Below are 23,535 nucleotides of genomic sequence, written 5' to 3'. Positions count from 1 at the left end.
GTGAGGGAAAGGGCCTGGAAGGTCATCCTAACATACACATAAGCTCTCCTAGGCAAATGAAAATGTTTTTTTGATTGGTAGCCTGATTGGATGCCAGGTCTGGAAGTTGGAACCCGTCCATCTCCTCCTCCTCCCACCCAGAGACCACACAGGGGCTGACTATAGCTCTGCAGAGGAGGGGAGCCTAGAGGGGGAAGGTTCACAGAAATGAACACCCATCTCATACTTTCCACAGTTACCTTGGCTCTAAGGACATCCTATTACTTGCTACTGCTAGAGTATTTTTGAGAGAGCAGGAGTTTATTTCCCTCTCTGTCAAGTTGTATTTTCCTTTAGAGAAGGCTATCAGGGTGGAATAATAGTCTACACTTTTCTTTCTAAATGGGGAGGTTATAATTATTTTGTGATATACAATGTGATGCCTAAAGATCTACCATACGCTATTGCGCCTCTTGTAGAGAACAGGATGATGATTTATTAGTCAGGATACCTTGCTCGCTGGAGATTGACTTGTTCACTTCTCCATGCCCTAGTTTTAATGACTATAACAGGTTGTACAAAGAAGCAAATCTAGAACACAAATTTTGGTTACAGAAGTCCTAGTGCATTTTTTCAGAAAAGGCAGTGTTTTATTCACATGCTAATGTAAATTAACATAGTAAAACACACACACACATGCGCGCGTGCACACACACTGTTCATTTCTATTATCTATCTCTCTATCTGTCTATGACAGAAAAGCAATCTGTATACTGTATTGTAAAATACCATAGTACTCCTGCTTCTGCCTTGAAAAGTATCTGTACTAAACACATCCTCATGCCAAGTCTACTGTCTGACCTTGCAGCACTAATCTCAGAAGCAGAGAAATACTTGTTTCTCCTTTTAGAACATTTATGCTTGCCTTCATCAAGAACTTGTTCCAGAATCCTTTGAAGTCAAAGGGAGTGTTTCAGTGGGCTTTGGATCAAGCCCTAAAATGGATCAATTAAACTTTAAATAACATAAACATGAAAACAGGTCCAGCCCGAGAGTATTGTTGAATAGAGAGAAATATTTAAGAGAGGCTGCTTTCAGAGTAAAGGGTCAGTGATTGTTCTTTAGATGATTTTGTGGAATTTTCCATGATTAAAAATAATCCCTTGTATGAAAGCTGTGATTTTCTTTTCAGTCTTAAAAACATCCACACTTTGCTGCATGGCAGAAATGCTGTTGTCAAAGTATGTTGTCCTAGTAAGTGCAAAGATGAATTGAGTTCAGTGGTCTGAACATACAGTCTGGGCCCCAAACAGTAAAACGTGGCCCAGATTTTCAAAGTCAGAGCAGAGGCTTCATTCCAAAATATTCTCCTGACTCTAAACTTCATCCAGCTTTATGTCTCAGTTCATATTCAAGCAGGTTATGAGGTTTTCTAATGTCTGATCTAATGTTATTCTTTGGTGTTACACACTTTGCAAATGGGCTAATGCAGCTCTCAGTGACAGAAGATGTTGCAATTAATTAAAAATCAGAGGATGTGCGGTGGAATATAGCAAAGACTTCTTATAAAACTATGGAGTTTATACCTTGAGTTCATAATCCTACAGCAATATATAGTGGTCAACAATATGCCTTTTAAAAGAAGAAGGAAAATATAGAAGCAAACTCCAACCTCACAATATTTACTGCACTGCTTCCCATTAGTCGTCGTATCATATGTTTGCTTACTTTGAATGAAGTAATTCTCTTGGAATTTTTGCTGAATGGGGATTATTTGACACAAGACAATAAAATGGTTGTCATTCTTTTCAGAGAGATATAAGTTTGATCAATTATATTGCAATGGCTTACAGCCATACAGCTATCTACAGTGACATTTATGATCTATTTTGGTTATCCCCAAAAGGCCTTCAACCTAGTTATTCTCAGCCAAGATGTTGAACTTTTGGTCAGTAAGAAATCCTTTAGTGTCTTGGAAAGACTCATGATGTTGTCTTTTGGCCAGATTCCATTATGGGTAACTACAACTTTATCTACATTCAATGTATGTAATTGAGTGGCTGTGGTATGGCACAGTGTCATTTGGCTTAATTTCAATCAGCTAAGATAATTTTCTATATTTTCTTTCCTATAACACTGTGTCAGTTGCTGTACAAAGTGAAACAGCTGCCACATTCTTATTTTTGAAGCAGCATCCCAGACTGGGCTGTCTCTTGCAAGAGGACAACGTAGCTTCCTATTTGGCAGGTAGAATTTTGCAACACCAAATCCTTCCATCTGTGGTTTCATGTCATCAGTTCATTGCAGGAACTAATTATCTGGTCTAGATGTCAAACTACCTGATTTGTTAGTGTAGCTGACAGGTTAACTGTCTAAGCCTTAACATTTCCACACAGAATTTACTGTGGGTAGAAAATTTCATCCAAAAAAGAAGAAAAATAGCCATGTTTTAAAATTAGGTACGCAGTTGGGAAATCAAGTTCTTAACACTTGCTGACATGAAGGATATAGGGCCGACCCAAAAGCATGCAGAGAGGAGGGAAGAAGGCAATAGAGTCACTCGGGCCATCACTTCAAGGAACAGCCCTTCGTACTCTCAAAGACCTCGTGTAGATCAGGAGCGAGCTATACTTCTATAGATAGAAGATCATGCTTTTTCATTCCTTGTAGCTGTGGGAGCTATTGTATTTCTTCATACATACCCCTCCCAAGCCATTCATTGAGGCAAAAAAAGATTTCCACTCCTCCCTGTCACAGAGGTTGTTAAAATATTATGTGACAAAAAGTTGCCATTAAACTTTGCTCAAGAGCATTGAAAATGGTATGTGAAATCCACATTGCATTAGGTGCTATTGCAAGGACACCAAAACTGAAGAGAATGAATTAGCTGCTCCCCAGTAACACACAGCATGGCAGATGATGCATAGCAACATCCCAGGTACAATACAGATACAGGAGAGTAGTGACATACAGGCAGTGGCAACTCTATGCCTACAGTAGAGAAAGCCCACAGCAGATGCAGCTTGTTTTTTTTCCCTTGAACATCCCTGATTAGGAAACCTCCACAGTGCAACCAATATTTCCACCTTGCTGCTGCAAGACAAACTTTACCATTCTCTGTGCATACTTCCCAGCGTTTGAAAATGTGTCAATGACTGTTTTCAGTAAATGAAAAGACTTTGAGCATAAAGCCCCCTCTTTCCATCCCTAAGGACACTTTGAATCTTTGGAATAATATTGGGTATTTGTGTGGGTATGGAAGAATTTCATAAGACTATCCCAATAAATAATTCTAATGAACCACAGCTTCATGAGAACTGTCTTTTGGGAAGGAAAGTAGACTTGAAAGAAACTTCACCAGAGCTTTTTACTTTCTGCACTATTCTTAACAACTCAGTATGTCTTTTCAGTTTGGAGGCAAAAAATACTGACTCTATACTCCAAGATCCTCTCAAGTCAGACAACTGGCTTATGCATTTGGTCCATCAAAGGACTGGGACAATGGAACACTGAAGATTCGTGTTTTTACCACTCTCAGTGAGAACATGATGAATGTCTAATTTTTTGGAAATGGCGTGCCTCCAAATTTAATACCTTTATGCTGGTAAAGGCGTTTTCAGCAACAGGACTTGTACTGCCTGTTCCATCTAATCAAGGTCTGGTTTATTAGTTCAAGTCACAGTAATCAGTCCTTTTGTGAAAGCTCCATTTGCTCATGATTAAAATTTGGGTTCTATGTGTCAAGGAGGTGGCACCTGATGAGGATCTAAACTATCAGTTTGATCATATTTGGCAACATTCAAGATATCTGTGAAGAAAATTTAAACTGGCTCATATGTAGGACGAAATGAATTCCACGTGTCTGCAAGTAAGGCAGGGAAAGATCTCAGATAGTCCTTCATTTCACAGTCTCTCAATCATCTTTTTCTTTTTTTTCCATGACTATAATTCACCATCCTACAACTTCTCTTGCATCTAGTAGTTTTCAGTACAAAATTCAAGGATGCTACAGAATTGCCACAGTGTTTTGGCATATCATTACAATATGATTAAAAATTGATTAAAACATCTTCCAGCAAATTCACTGAAGGGCTATCCTTTACTTTTTTGGTTAATATGTGATAATATTATTAAGAACAAAAAATGTGAACTACTTAAAAGTGTAAGCACTCCAAAATGATATTCCTTAGTCTTAAATCTCTGATTCAGGTCATAGTTATTTAAGAATAATTTTAAAATTATTCCTGTACTCAGAAAATTTGCTGCCAACTCCATGCCTCAGTTATGTACATTATTCTAAAAGACTTCATAGGAGCTTAGATGGCCAAGATCAGGTCCAAGATCACCTTGAAACATCTGAAACACTTCAGCATTTGGATAATTATGTATGTTTGGGGCCAACCCACATTTCTCTTTGGAAAGTGTTTCCATTGCATGGCTGCAGACAACAGATGGATCATATGATCTCTACATTTGGAAAGATGGCATAATTCTGGCAGACTGTCAGTTAAGTGAAGGGGCTGATTTCAGATCCTCATTAAGAAAATATACAACCACACAGAGTGGACTGAATGGCAGAATGTGATCACTGGCGCCAGCTTTAATAGAAAATATAGCGCACTATTGCAACATGAAGTCTGATGTGCTGTGGCTGGATGTAGCTTTACCAGATTTCATGTTCATTTTTCAAATAAATGTGTTTTTAAAGGAGACATTCTTTATATTGCAAGGGCCCTCTGTTCACCAGTCGAGAGAGGAGCTGAGCAGTGGAGGGGTGGGAGGAGAATTCAAAGAGCCATGAGTGCTTGGTCTTGGTGGTCGTTGGGGGGTGTGTCAAGGCTATGCTGGGGCTTTGCTTGTACTTGCAGAAGTTTCTGTTTATTGTAAAACTTCTCTTTATATTTATAATCACTCATTATATGTATTATGATGGGTATTTTTTGCAACTGGAGGTGTGCCTCAGAAACAGCCTGTGGAGACAGCGTGACCCGTTCCAGTGGTTCGCCAGCTCTGGGAGCAAGGCCTGGTGGCTCCTCCTCACACTACACAGTGGCATCTTTCTGCCCTGATTTCCACAGAAAGGTAGGCCCGTACAGGATACAGCAGTCTGGGGAAGATTCTCAGGGTACTGTAAAATACACTGGTATTTTCCAGCAGCACTGAATGTAATTGTTGTGTGCAGTCACAGCTGAAGACAAAATGGCTAGCTTTGCTGCGCACCTTCATTTCACCCCTGAAAACCAGGATAATAGCTGATGTTTATAGGTGGTGCTAGGACTTTTTAAGGGCCTTATCGCTTTCAGCACTGATCTTTGGAAAGTAGGACCTTAACATAGTATCTCACATTGATCATACAGAAAATGAATGATCCTAAGGCACATTTTTTGAAAACCATTGCTAAATTGTCTTTTATACAGTCCAGAAAGATTGTCTATCCCACATGAGTCTGAATTATTCAAGCAGTGATAGTGTTGGGTGTGGACTGTTTATTATTATACTTTTGTGGTATATTCACCACTCTTTGATAACAGTGTAACTTTCAAAGGCCAGAATTCATTAACAAAATTAAAGATGTTACAGTAAGTAGAAGATAATGTATATGTGCTAATATATATATTATGATATGGTATATGATATATGATAATTATGATATGATATATGATATATGATAATATATATATTCAGATGCTTATATATGTATATGTATATATATAAAAGCATCTGAATTAACTTCTCCTTTTTCTCTCAGTTCATCTGTGCATGGTGAAGACCCTCCACACAGCTTTTCTCCTTCCTGTGTGGAAAACCTTAAAATGCAGTACCTTCCTTTGAATCACTGTAAGGCTTGGAGTAAGATGAGATGAAACTGGAAATAACATGGACAATTATTATCTTTCTGGTTTCAGCGCTTAGGAGAGAGTCAAATCAGCAGGAGGCTCTTTACCTCTCTTTTTGAAATCACAGAAGGGAACAACTATTCACATGACAAAGTACTCTGAACTGATTAAATTTAGCAACTTTTTAGAAAAAGGCAACAAATTTTACTGAACTGCAAATAGATTATAATCAGCATACCTATGTATCCTTGTAACTGTTCTGGTGTATATGTAACAGGTGTATATGGCTGTCATTGTTGTGGATCGGTAGTATTCAAGTCTAGTAAAAACAACAAATTCTTATGAAAACGGGGACTCAGTATGCACAGCAGTCACATTTTAAGCCTCAGTGTCTCAGCTATTTTTAATTTTAAGAAAATCAAAATGGTCCAAGTTCATTGAAAGGACCAAAAGGGCCACATAGAAAATCTCTTTGAGAAACACCACTGATCTGAAGGAGAACAAAAATAAATCAAAAACTCTTTTCCATCACTTTTGCTTAGTACCCCATGACTTCAAAAACTAATTTATTTTAAAGTTTGTAAAAGGAAAAAAAAGTGTTGTTGGACTAAGACTTCACTTATCAAGTTTCATCCTGGAAGGAATTTTTATAGCTGAGTTATAAACCCTCCACACTAGTGTGTTTATAATGGAAACGCTGACAAATGCGATAATAAACACCAATCATGGGGCCGTAGTAGCTGGTCAAAATGTGGATGCAGGAGTTTGCAATGCTATCATAATATTTTGTTCTGTTTCCAGCACTAATTTGCTTAAATCTACTTTCAGGTTGAGAAGCTGTAAAACAAGATCAGTCTGACTACAGATTGTAAAATCGTTTGCTTATTTTTACTTCTCTGAGAAAGCTTGGTAATGCCTCTCAAATATGATTTCATTTAGACTTATTTTTTGGTTTACGTGTCTGAATACTAATCGTAACTTGATAGCTTCAAGGGACCTCAACTTTCTACCGAAAGGCAGCCTTTAGTGGGCAAAGAGAATATAAACAAACCCGCCTCAGAACAGGATCTAAAAATGGGATATGATCAAACAGCTTTAAGGCTTTAAAAACCCCACTATTATCTTTTCCCAAAAGTAATTGACACTGTCAGTTTTTGTGCTTAATGCGGTGATAATGGCATGGTGCTTTAGGGAAACCGGGAACTGTGATTGGCTTCAGCCTTGGTGGCAGCGGCGTTTCTGAGCAAGCGAAAGCAAGCTAACTACAACGGGTGAAATCCGAGCCTCGCCCAAGTCAGCAGCGGTTTTGCCACTCGGTTAGGGTGAGGGCTTTGCCGGCTTCTCGTGCCTGCCATCCTGTTTCACGGGGGGTGAGAGGAGCACGGAGCCCCCTCTCTTGTCAGCTCGGTGAGTTGGCATCACACGCCGGCGAGATGCCTGTCCGCAGTGATTCCAAAATCTGGTGATATTTGTTAGCAGGGTGAGCTCCCAGGACTTCACACACATCCTCATGGGCAAGCCGATGGTCGGTACGGTACCCCGCTGTTTCACCGAGCTGCTTACAGGCGTAAGGGTGTACTTCAGTTTTAACACAGGTGTCTAAGAAAACGTTGCGCCAAGACTACCATTCTGGTAAATCTTTGCCTGCTTTGGATAAAGGATAATAAACTAGAGCTTCATTAGCCTCTCAGCTCTTATAAATCTGTACAGTCGAGTAGCTCCTCTGACGTCTTTGACAAACATGTAAAACACCTTGATACTTGATCTGCGCTGTTTGTGTATTGTCTTCATGAGTTGATACTGTAACTGCATTTTTAATTTTAAATATTATTTTTAGAGAAAGTGGCTCAAATAAGAATGTCACTACTGTTGTGTATTACTGCTGTAAAGTTTCCTGTGACCATTTAAAATCAAATTTTATAATGTAGGATTCAGATTTTGATTTATATTTAAAAATAAAATGTAACATTTTCTTTCTGCTTCTCTCTAGTCTTTAACACAAGTATGGAAAAACTTGGATCTTGAACACATTCCAATTTTTTGTTATTAAACCAAGAAGAGAAAACCAATAATTTTTGAATTATCTGTTACAGACATGTTTACATTATGAATCTCTTAACTTAAGACTGAGAGTGTTATGGAGCTCTAATTTTATCCAGTGGCATGGGCAAGAAAAAATATGAAAAGATATATAATAGTGCTGTGGAAAACATAGTTATATAGACATTGTGGAGAAATAGTGTTAAGAAATGAACACTGACCTGCACATTTCGATATCTTTAAAGAATTTGTCTTCGTCTTTTTGCTTGACACAATGGTAACAGTAAAATGCATCTGGTCATGTGAACAGTTGTTGATTTTGGAACATTGTTAATTCTTAGTTCCTTTTTCTCATTTTATTTTTAGCAAAAAAACAAAACAAAAAAATCTGAAGAGGTGAAACACCCCAGCTTCTAGAGAGTATCCAGCTGTGTTAACTATCTGACCGCCTCTTGGAAAAAAAAACATTCTGACAAGCAGAGAGCAAATGCATTGTATGGAGTCAGGAAGGTCAACAAAAACAAGTGGAAAAGGGATCCAAGGAAACAAGTGAAAGAGAATATCAGAATATTAATATAGGATATTAGATCATTAATGATAGTAATACTAAAGTGAATGGAATGAGAAAAAGAAGAATCATCCCATGAGCTAACAAAAGCATGAGAGAAGAAATCAAAGAGCTATCAGAGTTGGATGCAGACTGTAGCCGTGCTGGCCTGAATCCAGGGTAACTCTGCTGACCTCGCTATTATCACGACCGTTTTATATAGCGGAGATAAGAATCTGTGCTGCGAAGGGGCGCGGAGCCGCTGCCCAGCACGGGAGAGCTGGGAGCTGCGGTGCAGGCTGCGCTAGGCCCCGAGCAGGCTGCTGCAGACCTCGGGAGAAAGCCGCGGCTCTGCCGGCGGCGGCGGCGGCGGCGGGGACACAGCCGGCGGCGGGGGCGCGCGCGGCGGGGGCGCGCAGCGCTTCTCCGCCTGCCGCCTCCCCGCGGCAGCGCGACTGCCCGCGCAGGGCCGGCGGCGCCAGCCCGCACCGCGGGGCGCCTCGGCCTTGGCCACCGGCCCCGCTCCCCGCACGGCCCCCTCGCTGCCACGCTTGCCCCCTGCTAACAGCCGGCCTGCGAGGCATTACTAAAGTAATTTAGTATATTTATTTGGTGTATTTCCTATATCAAAATAATGACCCACCCCGCCCCCGTCCGCGCAGGCGGAGMCCCGTCAGGGATCCCCATCCCCAGGGTACGGCCGGCCGGGGCTTCCCCCCTCCCTCCTCCTCCGGCATTTTAATATTAATATTAATATTATTATTTCTCCTCGCAGCAATGAAACGTGAAGGGGCTTAGGGGGAAAAACATCCAGAGGAAAAGAAGGGCTCTGCCCGACCCCCTCAAAAATCAAAGCCCACAAGCCTCCGAGTTTGCTTTCTCACAGGGGGCCCAGATCTCTTCCCACGCAGGCTCCTGTTGCTTCCACCTTTCCACTTCTCCAGGGACTTTCCAGCGCTACTCGGCGTGCTGCTGGCCTTTCCCCTGCCATCCCACACGGCACCGTGCCCTCCTCCTTCTCCAGTGCTTCTGCTCCGTACTAGCAATAGTATTGAACGCTCACAAGCAAGGACCAAACTGGTCCCTAGAAGAAAATCCTGACAACAGACTGTTCCGTCCAGATGTTCCACTTTACTCGCCCTGTGATACACGGCATGGACTTGTCAGGCTGGATTTCAAAGAAAAAAGGAGTTGTTTATTTTTTTAAAAAAGAAAGCGCTAGGCTAAAATGCACACGCAGAGCTTTTTCTAGTCCCTGGAAGGCAGCTAAGCAGGCAACTGAATCCACTCGAAAGCCGCTCCACAAATGGGACCACCTCTCCTGCCCCGTCCGACCCCTTCTCAAAGGCAGCAAGCGGCAGAATTTTAAAGTAAGCAAGCGAAGCAACAACAACCAAAAGGCCCCCAACCCTGTCTTTTTTTTTCTTTCTTTCTTCCCATTGCAAAAATTATTGCATATATATTAGAAAATCTACACATACTGGATCTTTCCCCCCTTCTTCTCCCCCCCCAACCTCTCCCAACCGCACACTTCCCCAGTACTCCTCGTTTTGGAGCCCACAGGTACCTCCTCCTCGCTGCGGTGTAGGAAGCCAAGCAAGGTGCCTCCGCCTGCGTGCCCAGGGGAAGGGGCGCCCGGCCGGCAGCGCCCGGGGCCCCGGGCGACGCCCCCCGCCCTGGCTGCCGCTGCGCGCCCGGGCCCTGCCCCGCTGCGCGCCCGGCCCCCCGCTCCCTAGCTCCCTTCCTGCCTGTTGCAGCTGTCCAAGAGTTCAGTCATGAAGGAGATGTACACTATGGCCAGGCGTAATGTCTCTATGCGGGAGAGCCGCTTCTCGTAGGCGAAGGTGGGGACCTTCTTCCTCAGCTGGTCAAACGCCTCGTTGAGGTTGAACATCCTCTTCCTCTCCCGTATGTTGGCAGCCTGACGCTGGGCGTAGGTGATAACCCTCTTTCTCTTAGGCCGGTCCAAGAGGGAAGCGCTCCTCATCCTCTCCTCCTCCTCCTCCTCTTCCTCTTCCTCTTCGTCGTCTTCGGGATCTCCTTCCCCGAAGGCAGCCAGGGGCAGCCCCCTGGCCATTCCCTCCCGGAGGGACAGGGCTTTGTCCCCGAAAGGAGGCCCGGGGGGGAACTCGTAGAGCCCCAGGCTCGGCCCGGCCCGGGGGGGGTCCTCGGTGGCGCCCAGGGAGAGGTCGGCCACGAAGTCCAGCACCGAGGCGCCCAGCAGCCCCTCCGGGCACGGCATTTGCTGGGCTCTGCCGTGCAGCTCATCCAAGAGCCCCGGGCGCTGGTGGGCTGGGAAGAGGCTGGCTGACATCTTACTTCAGAGAGGGCTTAATCTGGTCCCCCATCCCCAGCGACGTTAATATTTATAACCCCGCGGATAACAGGATTAGCAGGACTAGAAAGAGCGGCTGTAAAATTTCTCTCCGTGATGCTGATGAGAGGAGACAGGCAGCCCCCTCGGGGACGCGTGGATGCTCCCGAGAGAGGAGTCCCCAGCAAGTCAATCCTGTCACAGCGATCAAGGACAGTTCCTTCTTGGCAAAAACCCTCCGCTCTTACCTGCTGAGCACTTTTGTCTCTTCTTACGCACCCGCAACCAAACGATTTTCAGCCTCTTTAAAGCCCGCAGCAGCAGAGCCGGGTCTCCACTGGGCTTGCCTTCCTGCTTTCTGTCGGGATCTCTGAACCCTGAGAGAGAGCCTGACAACCGATGTCAGGCAAGTGCATGTATGCTTTTAATGATGTCCTGAAGAGGGGACCTGCATGCAGAGGGTCACCGGGGAATGTTTACCCTGTATCCCAGCGCAATGCGAGCTGAATGACAGGACCTCCATTAGCCTAAGTAAGCATTGTAGTGGACCCAATATTGCGTTCCCAGTAGTAACTGTTGGAATCGCCTCTCTATTCCCCCCTAAATCCCCTTCAGCTAGAGTTCAAACATCTTTCCAGCGTGGCAGTAAAAGGCTACTTGGTAAAGCTCGTTTTGGTTCAGGCAATTTCAAAGCACTTGCTTTGAAACTCCTTCCTCCTGCCCCTGAGACGAGGATAAGCTTGTGCTACTCAGGACAGCGGCCTCTCTTACCCACGCCTTTGGTAGAGCCGTCCCGATCACCGGCGGTGCACGTAGGAATCAACCTGACTGCATGCACTGATAACGCCGGATACATAGCGCAAAATACCGTGAAATGCGTATGAACACACCCGTGCACCCGACACCGCTGAATACCTTTCTTTGATCAATGTTTCCTTGGGGACGGAAGTAGGGGATTGTTTTGGTTTTTGTCTTGGGAGGCTGGAAGAAGTTAGGGGTTGTGTCTTCACCCTCCCACATCACAGGCTATCTTTAAATAAACAGGCTGGCTCTCACAATCTGTTGCAGTGTTAGACACACCCAAGTTGAATTGGATCGATTTTCTTTGGCACACGATTTGTGCACACCGTGCTTTTACGAGCGGCTGGCCATTACCCTTGCACTGCCTCTTAAACCCTAATCTTCGTCTTTGTCACGCACTGTTACCACTCCCGCTTTGGGGATAATTAGTCTTTAATTTCTAAGGAGATTTCAAAGCCCATCAGATCAAAGGAGACGGGTAGGGATGGCCGAAGGATCCAGCTCCGTGAAAAAACTCCCCGTTTGTCCACAGGACTGCAAATATTTCCTATCGCGGACCAAGATCTGCCGTCATTTCCAAGAGAGCGAGCAAACCGAATATCCCCTCTTATGGGAGAGATGCAGCTGGAAAGACTCTTGCCTCCCATCTGCCACCCTGCTCCGTTTGCTTTTCCACTTGCAGCAACCGTGTGCTGCCAAGGGAAGAGGCAGCGGCCGGCGACGCGGGACGGCGGGGGCGATGCGGAGCCCACCCCGGGGCCCGGCCGCAGGGTGCCGCGCGCAGCTACATTGGACAGCTCCGCGCCGCGCCGCGCCGCCCGGCGCGCAGGTGCGCGGCCCCGGCTCCGCCGCCGCCGCCGCCCCTCGCCCTTTTCCGACGAGTTACCTTCCTCCTGCCCCTGGGCTCCCGAGCGACAACGAACCTCTCCTCCTCTTGCCGCACCACCGGCATCATTACTGCTGCTGCAAACGACTGGTGGTTCTGCGTCTACTTCAGTGATTTAATGGCATGCCTAATACTACATAAAGAAACAAATAGCAGGGGGGCTGCTTTTATTCTTACTAACGTTATGAGATTTCTTAGCAAATAGGGAGAGAGGAGGTCAGAGATGTGCTTATTTATTATGCATATGCTTCATTAGAACACCTGGCGAATGAACTGATAAAGCAAAAAGGAGCTGTAATACAGCTGTTAAGAAAAGTGGTAACTACAGAGCATCCAAAACTAACACTAAGTTGAAGAACTCCAAATATTGAGTGTTGTACAAGAAAACTTCCGGGGGGGGGGGGAGATCGGCTAAACGATGGATCTGCAAAGGAACGTAAATTATTTCAGCTCCTCTAATATGACAGGCATTCCGCTTAAATATATGGAGATACAATTTAAGGGCATATGCCAGCAGAAGTGTGCGATCAGACGGTGCAAACTTATCTGGGAAACACCTCAGAACATGAAACAAAAGAAAGAGAAAATGTGAAATCTTCTGTGTATCAATCTCTACACGAATTTCTAGTCATATGGGAAATCGCCGTTTAGAGAAGGGTAGAGCAGCCCTTCACGCTGGTCTCTTCAGGAAGAAGTGCACATCTGTAGTTTCAGGCTTCTGCAGGAGACAAATTTTAAAGACAGCCAGAACCAGAAGTGCTTTGTGTTGCAAGAACATAAAGGGATATGGTTGCTGAGTTAGTATGGCATTACAAAAAAATATAGCGTACAACAGAAAAGATTAGTGCAGGGTGTGCCTGTCACTGCATCCTTAAAGGAAGCACTAGAGTCAGGACTGAGCGACTGGTAGGTCCTAGTAGAAAATGAAGGCTTTTAGCCAAAGTGAATCCTTGTGTCAAACTGCTTTTTTTTTTCTTGCTGTTTTGTGTCTTATTTTTTCCTCTTAAGCTTTTTTTTTTTTAATATTGGTTTTCCTCTTATATTAATGGTTTTAAAGTGTGTATAATAAACGGAATGAACTGTGATTTGAGGGGTTTTTTTGAACATATTTCATATTTGCCGATTTTTATCACATTGAGGAAAGTGGAGGTGAGGAAGTGCATAATGAATATCCATGCTGTAGAAGACAAGTTTTCATTGCATAGACAATGTAGTGATGTGGGAAAACAGGACAAATTTTCATGAGAGACAGCTTTACACTTTGCAGTCTTCTTGTCCCAGATTAGGTGCTCATATGTGTGTTCTAGCTTTGTTTTAACCAAGCATACAGACAGTTTGCTCTAGGATTGCTTCATCCACCTCACATCCTACTTCTGCATTTCACTGGTGTATCACAAAGATTTTTTTCACTCACGAAATGCTTACAGGTATGGAGTACAGACTGATGGTTACATCTTCAAGCCATTCTGCAGCTATGTGTGTATTTATTTTTCTTCAGAAATATCTATAATATAGTTCTAGATGCTCGTGTAGGATTTGAGATTAAAACCCCAAACACAGTAGCTTTTCTGATCTACCAGCCCTATCAGAGAATCATATTTATCCTTCTGCCCATCTCTAATTATGCCCCACTTATTAACAACTTAGGAAATCAATGCCTTTTAACAAGTATTTTTATTAAAAAACAAAAATCTAATATCCTTTGGACCAGCAAAAATGGAGGAAAAGTGTATTTTAATTCAGTGTATTCCTACGGAAACAGCTTTACATAGTTTTAACCCTGGGTGCTGAGTTCCTATGCCAATTACAGGAGAAGACAGGCACTCAGATGACTTAGCACTCTGATTGAGATGTTATTAATTCTAACAATATAAACCTGTGCTTTACTGGAATATTCACTAGAAGTCAATGCTGATCCCAGGATGCTGAAATAAGGGGGCACTGTCTGTCAAGCATGAATCAATAAGCAAGGAGCTGAAAGTTGCTAAGTCTAATCTAGAAACCACAAAAAGCTAGATCTGTAACTGAAAAAAAATGTTTACACAATCTCCTTTTAAACTGCAACATGGGAAAAATCTTTTCTCCTTTAGTTGATCCCTTAATAGCCAGAGAGTTGCTTTCATTCTCAAAATGGGTCTGACCAATAGAAACAGTTACAGGGTCTAACAGGGCTAATACAGCTTCCACCTTTGCCTCTTCCAATTTACTAATATTGCAGCTGTCTGATTTTGCTGTTAATCTTTAAAGTTATAGTAATGCCATTGGATCATGGCCTCATTACCACACAAGAGAGGACAGTTCCTGCCCTGTTGAACTAACGTTTCTGACAGACCAGACCACATCGGTGGAGTGGGTATGTGCTGAGATAGGGAAAGCTTGCAAGGAACTGGACAGAGTTTAGAAAATATCTTTGCTTGACACTTGCTCAATTAATGGTGCAGAGGAAGCAACTGCAGGTGCAACTGAAGAATTAATACAAAAGAAAGGATTTAAGCAAAGTTAGCTTAAGCTTGGTTATTCTGATGCTGGAAGAACATGGTGGTATGCAGACAAAAGCAGGACAAAATGTGATTGAATCAGGTATCTCTGGAAGGATAAAGGAGACCTCTGAAGTCTCAATACATTAGCAGATTACACAGACAAGAAACACTGGATGGTGATAGAATTTAAACTTCAAGAATTTCTGTCTGAGTTAGTCATGAGGTTGAAGGAGCCCAAACAAAAAGTATAGGTGGATTGGTCAGTACTGTTCTGAGTGATTTTCAAAGAAACCAGAGAGAAGGAGATTTCTGAATTAAAAGTCTAAGTTATTGTAGAACAGAGGAAGCAGGGTCTTGATGGCTGGACCAGCTAGGAAAGTTTTTGATATATGAAGCGTAGAGAGGAGTACAAGATTATCTAGCTTTGGTTTCTGCAAGTCTTACATGCTGAAAGAGCTGGTTGACTGCCTCAGTGAAGACAAATAAAATTAATAGTGCAAATGGGATCATATTATCTAACTTCTGGCTCTTATCCAAGTATCAAATTATCCTGGAGACACTGTGATTCCTTAGAGATGTGAGCACCTGCGGTGGACTCGATCAGCTAGAAGTCTGTCTCCCCTTACGGACTATACTAGGAGCTTAGGGAGACTGGGCTCTAATTCAGACACTTTCAGTCAGGTGGGATGAATCTTGGCCCTAGAATAAAGAATCTATGAATAAGCACTAAACAAAAATCCAGTAAGATATACATCTAGAGACTACGGGCAAAGGAAACTGGATTTATTTGTGTGTAGTGACTAGAATTTCAGTCTGTAAGAATTCTCTGCAACTTTTTTTTTTTCTTCTCAAAAACCTTACCCTTATAGGCAGTATAAGAATTAACTTTATTACTTATGCTGATGATGTGAGTACCCTCTGCTCACGAGATAAGTAAATTATTACCTGTCAAGCCTAGGTACCAGTTCTGCTTTAAAAACAGAATACATGCAGTGAAACTAGAACATCACAGTCTGGTCCCAGAAGTAATTTTAGGCACTAATCCTATATCTGACTACCTGAATGCATCACCATGTCACAGCCTGTCTTTAATACTACTCCAGTTTGAATTTAACCATCTACTTATAAAGATCAGGCTTCAGGACTTGGCCCTTCCTGAAAAAAGTGACATTCGGTAACATCATTGTTCCCTGGCACAGGAAATCATTAGCAAAACTCAATAATTTGGGCAAAAGCTAATAAAACTAGGTACATACTGCCAGTAAAGTGAAATTCATTTATATTTGCAGTTGTATTACACACCATTTGAGGAGTTTAAAGAGGTAATTGTTGGTATTTCCCCATATGGGGCCAGATGGTGAAGAATAAGTTTTGAAAGTAAAGTTTGGGATAAATCATAGACAAATGAAGGGAATAGCTGTGGTTAGGGTGTGATGTGATTCTCAAGCTTGCAAAATTTGATGAATGACACTTTATTCCTTAATCATAACCTTGGGGGTGGAAGGGATTGAGAACAGGACTTGTATTAAGGTTAGAATGTCAACCTTAACTTTGAATTTCCTGGCTTTTTATCAGTGTGTGTGAAAAATGTAATGTTATTTAAACATGGCTCCTTTCATCTTGATTTTGCTGTATAAATATTGTTTGTGGAAAATGGAATGCAATAAAAATATGGATTGTTTACCTAAGAGTCTCGATTTTTTTTCCAAAGCATTATTATAATTCATTAATTTTATTATTATTAGATATTAGAGCCATTTCTTAATCCTTTTTCCTCTTCCACTTCTCACAATTTGTAAAATGTACGGAAATGTCAAATTGAAAGCTATAGTAACCTAAAGATTTTGTTTATAAATCAACAGAATAAATATATCATGCATGATGATGGACCAAGATTCATTCCTAAAATCCTGAGTAGAGTGGAGTAGACTCCACTTTCATTTTTTGGGATCAGCTTTGGTTGAATGAGCCATTTTGTCTTTTGGGCTACTCATTTTTTGATCTCTCTTCTGATACTTACAGTACGTTTGTCAGGTAGGACGAACCTTTTGCTTTATTTAGATTTTTAGAATTTGGATAGAGATCGCCAGCTCTTTTTTTTTTTTTTTTTAATTTCACAGGTGTATCTCCTGCAGCTAGCAAGGAGATCTACAGAGAAACTCATGTCTAAAGAATAGGTCCCTTTTGCCAAGTCCCTGAACCACCCACTGCCTTCCTAAATTCTGGGTTTGATATTCCCCCGAGGGTATGGAATTTCTTTTGTTGCTGGTCTTGAATAACCTCTTAACAGTTTGTGGCTTTGTGTGTGTTCATGACAATAGTCTCTAATTACAAGATCACATAGTATCTTTCCCACTGAATTTTCATTTCATTCTGTGAGCAGATTAGAGGATGTTAGGAGTAGCAATTTCTTTCCTTCTTGTTATTCAGTATTTGACCTTCACTCTTCTGCATTATTTAAACCATGATTTAAAGATAAGATTAATAATTTCTAAGCTTTTCTAAGATATTTCTCATGCCTTATCAACTACCATATCAGTGAGCTTGACAGATGTGGATGGAACTAGTATAGTATCCATTTGCAGATGGGAAACAGAAATAGAGCAGACGGGAAACAGAAATAGAGCAATATGGAAATAAGAAGTAAAGATTGAAAAGAGAATTCCAATCTGAGTTATCTAGGATTTATTTTTTCAGAGAACTTATGTTATACAGCTCTTTTACCTTATGGAGATCCCATTAAACTATTCAGCTACAAGCATCTGGCTCTTCCATGAGTAGAATAAATTTTTTATATGTATTCTATATAATATATTTAATCAGGCAGTTTATTAATGTATATTTGGAATGTGTCTGTATTAACAAAATGGAGGCAACTTTAATGACTTACTAACTTCAAGGATTTGATTTTGCAAGCAAACTTTTTTTTAAATGCATACTAATTTTATTGTAATTCTTTAGGTTTTTTTTTAAGTCAACTTCAAAATGAGGAATTCCATCCTATGTTCCATCACTTTATCCCCACATGTGTCTGTGGCAGGGCTGAAATCTTTAGGTCCAGCATACTACTTGCTGCCTTTAGGCCTATGAAGAAGAATGTTATCTTCTCCTGTATGCTGAAAACTAGAGGGGAAATGGTATACTTTGTCAAGAGATTTAATAGATATTTGCTGACAGCAAGGACTTTTGAGGAGAAGACTGTTTGTTCCAGTCTACAAAGGGAATGTGACTTAGTTAGCACTTCTCCTTTCTGGAAAATTAGAATCAACCTGCTTTAACCCCTCCAGTCTATCCTTATCAATGTTCTGTGTCTTTTCCAGTTATGATTCACTGTCCCACTGCTTCTCTTGTAAACTCCTCTTGCTTCAGTCACCACTTCTTAGGCTTTTTATCTTAGTCCCAGATTCCCCGTGGAACATGTTTTAGCCTTGCCTCCATGGGTTTCATATTTGATTCACTTCCTTAAGTTCAGCTGTCTTTCCCCAAAACTCTCACTTCTCCCAATTTGTCTGATTTTACTCTGTTTACCTGTATCATCCATTTCCCTTTGCAGTTAGTGTTATCCACTCTTAGGTCCCGCTCTGGTACAACAACACAGAGCTCCCATAACTTTATTTAGCTCACTGCTAAGGTCAAGCATGGATAGAATCTTTAAGGAATTTGGCTACTACAAATGTAGAAGCAAACTATAATATTTAGTTTTAGTTACAATTTATAGTCTGCTATATCAGGGTAGGCTTTCAAAGGGATATCTAAAAGTATACCCCTCTCAAAAATCTATCCTGCCAGATTTTCAAGTTCCTGCTGCACATCATGGCAACATTAGATCTTCAAAGGATTAGGAAAAAAATGTGTTTTCCCCTACCTTTCCTCTACACATGACCATTGTGACTGGATTACAAAATAAAAAGATATCCTTAAGGTCAATATAATTGATTTTAACAATTCATGACATTATTAGTAATAATCATGATAATATTAATATTAAAATTAGTAATTAAATGAGTAATGGATACTTTTTATAGGCTCAATAGCCTGTAAAATATCCCAGATGTGTTTTCTTAAATCATATCCTTTTAAACCTACTCATTTGATTCGTGTGTGTATATGTGCAGGGAAGAAAATTAGAGTATTTTTCTAATACCTTCCATGCTCAAATCACAGTAGAAATATTGCCAGTCTAATATACCTCTAATTATCTGCGATATCCAAGATATTCATCAGTCACTCCATGTAGGACTCAACAGCATTTAGGAGCAGTATTATTTTTTATACAAGCCATAAGGAATCCTTTTCACAGATATTGCAAGGTTTCTGGATCACCCTGTAAATGCTAGTACATTCTGATTACACAAAGGTTATCTGATGTCTGATTACACAAATGTATAAAATTAAAAGATATTTTGGCAAGAAAAGAGTGCAACAAAGTACTTGGAAGCATATTTGATGCCAGTTCTAAAGATGTGGAAGAATACAGTAAAACATACAAAGTTATTGCTTTAGCTCCAGACCATGAATTTTTTATTATGAAAGAATCTCCTTTTTACTTCAAACTTGACAAATTTAATTCAGGTTCCTTTAATCAAATGACGCTTAGAAAGCATTTGCTGTCCTTGCTTGCAGTCTGATTTGACTGAGTGCAAGCATTGTACAAATTGCTTAACCGTCAACAACAACAGACATTCCTCTGCACATGATCACCCACAGTCAGTCTGCGTGACTAAGTTTATATGAGTAAATAAAAAAGGGGAGAGCAAGGGCCTGCAAATTGGCCTGCACCTGTGCATACTGCTTTGCTCTCTGCACGCCCCCGGCACGGTTTGGGCCTCTGCCAAATAGCACTCTCTTAGCAATGCTTGGGCATTGTCTGAAAGGAAACGCAGGCCAAGGACCATTTCTAATAAACAGTTTGTGTGCAGCCACCCTGCCTGTTGGAGAATTTAGGAGAGCTAAAGATTTTAACTAGGTGGGCATAAGCCATGCCATGGCACCACAACTCAAGGACAGAAAAAGGTCCATGGCCTGTTTTATTTAGCAGCACAAGCATTGGCACTAGATACAGAGCCCTTGAGCCACTGCTGGCTTTGTTAGTAGACATTATGTCTGAACTCCACTGCTCAGGTCAAGAAAATAGGGTTAGGGCTTGGCAGGGAGCTGGTTTAAGCTCTTGGCTTTTGAACACCAACAGCAGCCTACCACTCAGGTGGACATTCTTGTCAAAGCAGACTGAATTCTCCTCTCACGGCAAATTTTAGTTTGAAGTTGCCATTGCAGAAGTTAATTATACTAATTGTGTTCACAGAGAAGATTGTTCTTTCATGTCTTCATAGATTACTTTGGAAATGTTATTTCTCACACAGTTGTCATGTATATCTGAGCACACTCTTAGAGTCTTACCCCCTAATTTGGCTGCAGCACTCCACAAAGCTGTCAATGTGATCTATGAACCTGCATGAGTGTTTTCTGATAGCTTGTAACTTGTGGCAGTTTTTAAGTTTACCTCCTCTAAAAAATAATTCAATGGGTCTCTATGGGGTCCTGAACTGAATTCAGTTTCAGAAGGTTGCCGATACATCTACTTGGCCATGGCTGAGCTTAAATAAAAGGTCATTAGATTAATGTTTTTCACCTGAGTTGTCTGAGCCCTCTTATTTTGTTGTCCCAGGTTTTAATGGAGAAAAATCTACAGGTACAACAGTTAGAAATAACTGATTTTTTTTTTTTCACGTGAAATTTTGAAGAAAAGGATGGAAAGTATTGGCAAATCAAAGTGTCATGTTACTTTTTTTCATGCTGAACTGGCCTTTTCAAGAAACATGTCTTCTGTGAATTGAGCAGCAATAAAACATTTTATTATTTAAGAAATGTCATGTGTCCTGAAGCTAAAGAGTAATTTTGAGTGAAGAAGTCATATTTTCATTCAAAAAAAGCTGAAATGAAACATTTTTACTTTTCACATTTTTGGTAAGTATGAGATTGAATGTTGAATCTGCAATTTCATTAGAAAATGTTTCAAAAATGGTGGAAGATATTGCTCACTGCCAACTTAGATGACAAAATTGTTGATGGAAAGAAAGGTGGGAAAGATGAGCATTCAGCTTTCTCAAAATCTTGTGTAAGCTTGTCTTTTCCAGTTACATGATTCACTACTTATTAGCAAATTTACATGTAGACTTTTAAATACTGTTAGCATTCCCTTTGTTTATTTCCCTTAGAACTGAAGCAATATCTGATTTGCAGGTACCCAGTCATTGTGTTTATCTAGCAAAGAAACTCATATACAATCGTGTCATAGTTTCTTGACTCTAACTTGTGCTACATAACCAATAAGCCATTCTAATTTTCTTTTGTTTGGGGTAAAAATAAAATAATATATATGAATATTTTCAGGTTATTAGAGCCAAACGATGGGTCAGGACCCTGGAACTCTTTTGCAGCAGTCACATCAAAGTACTCTCTCCTCCTTGCCATAGGTTGGTTACTGCATCACTTGTTATACTTCCTCTTATTTCCTGTGTATTTCAGGCTGTGACAGAACTGAAATCTCAGTGAGTTGCAGTTTGGTGCTTACCAGTAGCCACAGTGTAGAATTATCATGAATGTGTCGAAGGTTTTTAGAACTAAATAAGGAGCAGTTGGTCATGTTAATATGTGTGAAAGTGTGAGACTGATCCTGGGTATTAAGGAAGAATCACAGGATCTGAATCTGAAATTGAATCTTCCTTTATGTTTGTACTGTGGCTAGTAAGAGGGGCATCCCAGATGTTACTGGGATCCTCAAGCACTACCAGAAACTCAGGCAAAGACTGACTTTCATGCAGTTCATGATAGTGAAGTATATTTTAAAGGGAGGAAGGGGTAAACAGAGTCATAGTCTGGCTGGAGAAGGGGAGGCAGGAGGTGGGAATACACACTGCCTTCACTGACTACATGAATCCTCTCCTACTTCACCAATATGACTAGAGATTCAGGAGGGAGCTGGAAATAGTTCTGGGGAATTTATGAAAAAGAAGTCCAGAAATCATGGAATTGAAAATGGATTTAATTTCTTAAATTCCTGCTTCTGTCAGGTTAAAGGGAAAATAGGATAATATAGACAGACTGAGCCTAAAAGTTATAGCAACTACTGTAGTGCTACTCATGAACACAGTGGTTTGAAGGTGCAATACTAAATGAAAACATAAATAAACAATACATTTTAAAAGTAAATAGTAAATAAAAAATGCACCCAAGTGAATGTTCCAGGTTAGAGAATGAGGACTCTTACTCCATCTATTCTGTATAACTCCCAGAGTCTTCCCTGATCTCAGCACTGCTTCATCATGTCCTCCTCTCCCTTCCAGGCAATTTTACTCCAGTTTTGCCCAACTTCAGGGAATTCCTGAACAATTTAGGAGTTTTCCCCAACTAGCTATGGGCAACAATAGTGTCAATACATTTACAGAAAGGACATGGTGTATCACAGTAGGAGAGACAACTTCATTCTTACACTTACAGTAGCCCCCCACACCATTAGTGCAATTTAGGCACTTAAAAAAGAATCTGCAATTACTTGCTATGACCCCTAACTCTGTAATCACATGATATGCAGGCTCCTGTCTATAGAATGTTTTGCTAGCACTGGAGTAAGTGTAGTTGTAGAGTTCGATATTATTTTGTTATTCTATCTTTTCATACTGGCTTCCATTCAAACATCTCATAAAACATTCTAAATTGTATATACACGCAAATACATAATACACCTGCAAAACTTCTAAGAGTATCATTTTACAAAGAGGTAGACTGAAAAGAAGTGGATTCAATTACTTGCACTGGGTTACTGAAAGACATTAGTTGCAAGGCTAAGAATAAAACCACTATCTCTTGATTGCTAACTTAATTCTTAATTGCTAGGCAATACTGGTTCCCAAGTTCAGTGAAAGTCAAATCAGTCACTTTTGCTTTCAAAGCTAACCCTCACTGGGATTATCTCATTTGTGAGACCAGATCCAGAGAAAACAAATTAGGAATGGAACAATCCCTTTTAACTATAATTCCAGAAAGACTGAATAATTGGGCAAATCTACTTTCTTTTCTACTTTTCAGGAAAAAAAAGAGGACAAATATAAATCCCATTTTACTTAGTTTGGGTAGAAAATTAGCCTTGTGAATTAAACTCTTGTACAGTAGTACACAGCATTCATTGAAAGGGAGTGTCCTAGGATGTTAAAGATTAGCCATGGTAGTTTTGGTTTAGTCTTTATTGCTATGAGAGATTTTTTCCAGGATTTCTTGACTCATTCCTCTAAGCCTGTGTTGAAAGGGAGTTTCTTAATGCATTCTGAAGCAATCACATCATTTATGATTTTTTTTCACTTACCGTTTAGTACTATTTTTTCAGAATATTTTAAAACAATTCCATTTTTAATTGCATCATGTATTTTTTAAAGTATTAGTATTATTTGATTTGTTATTCAAAGACAAACATAGAAAGGACTTTTTAAGGACGTTGGGAGAACAGGGGGTTCTAGTTAGTAGTCATTTAACATTCAAAACCATCATCTCATCATTAATTAAACTAAAACTAACTATCAGATAAAAACAGCTTAACCTAGGTAGTTGCATAATGTTACTAAGAGACTTATTTCACTTCAGACTTCTTCCCAATGACA

General features: G+C 40.9%; 1 protein-coding gene across 1 annotated transcript; it reads right to left on the bottom strand.

The window, feature by feature from the left end:
• Nucleotides 1-10,135: 10,135 nt before the first annotated feature.
• On the bottom strand, nt 10,136-10,717 carry FERD3L (Fer3 like bHLH transcription factor). Its single transcript, XM_026072689.1, has one exon. The coding sequence runs from the start codon at nt 10,715-10,717 to the stop codon at nt 10,136-10,138; it is 582 nt and encodes a 193-aa protein (XP_025928474.1).
• Between the last annotated feature and the right edge of the window lie 12,818 nt (nt 10,718-23,535).

Source organism: Apteryx rowi, unplaced genomic scaffold (genome assembly GCF_003343035.1).
Source record: "Apteryx rowi isolate R43461 unplaced genomic scaffold, aptRow1 scaffold_349, whole genome shotgun sequence".
NCBI lineage: Eukaryota > Metazoa > Chordata > Aves > Apterygiformes > Apterygidae > Apteryx > Apteryx rowi.
The sequence above is the reverse complement of the archived record's forward strand: the minus strand, read 5'-3'. Positions and strand labels throughout refer to the sequence as shown.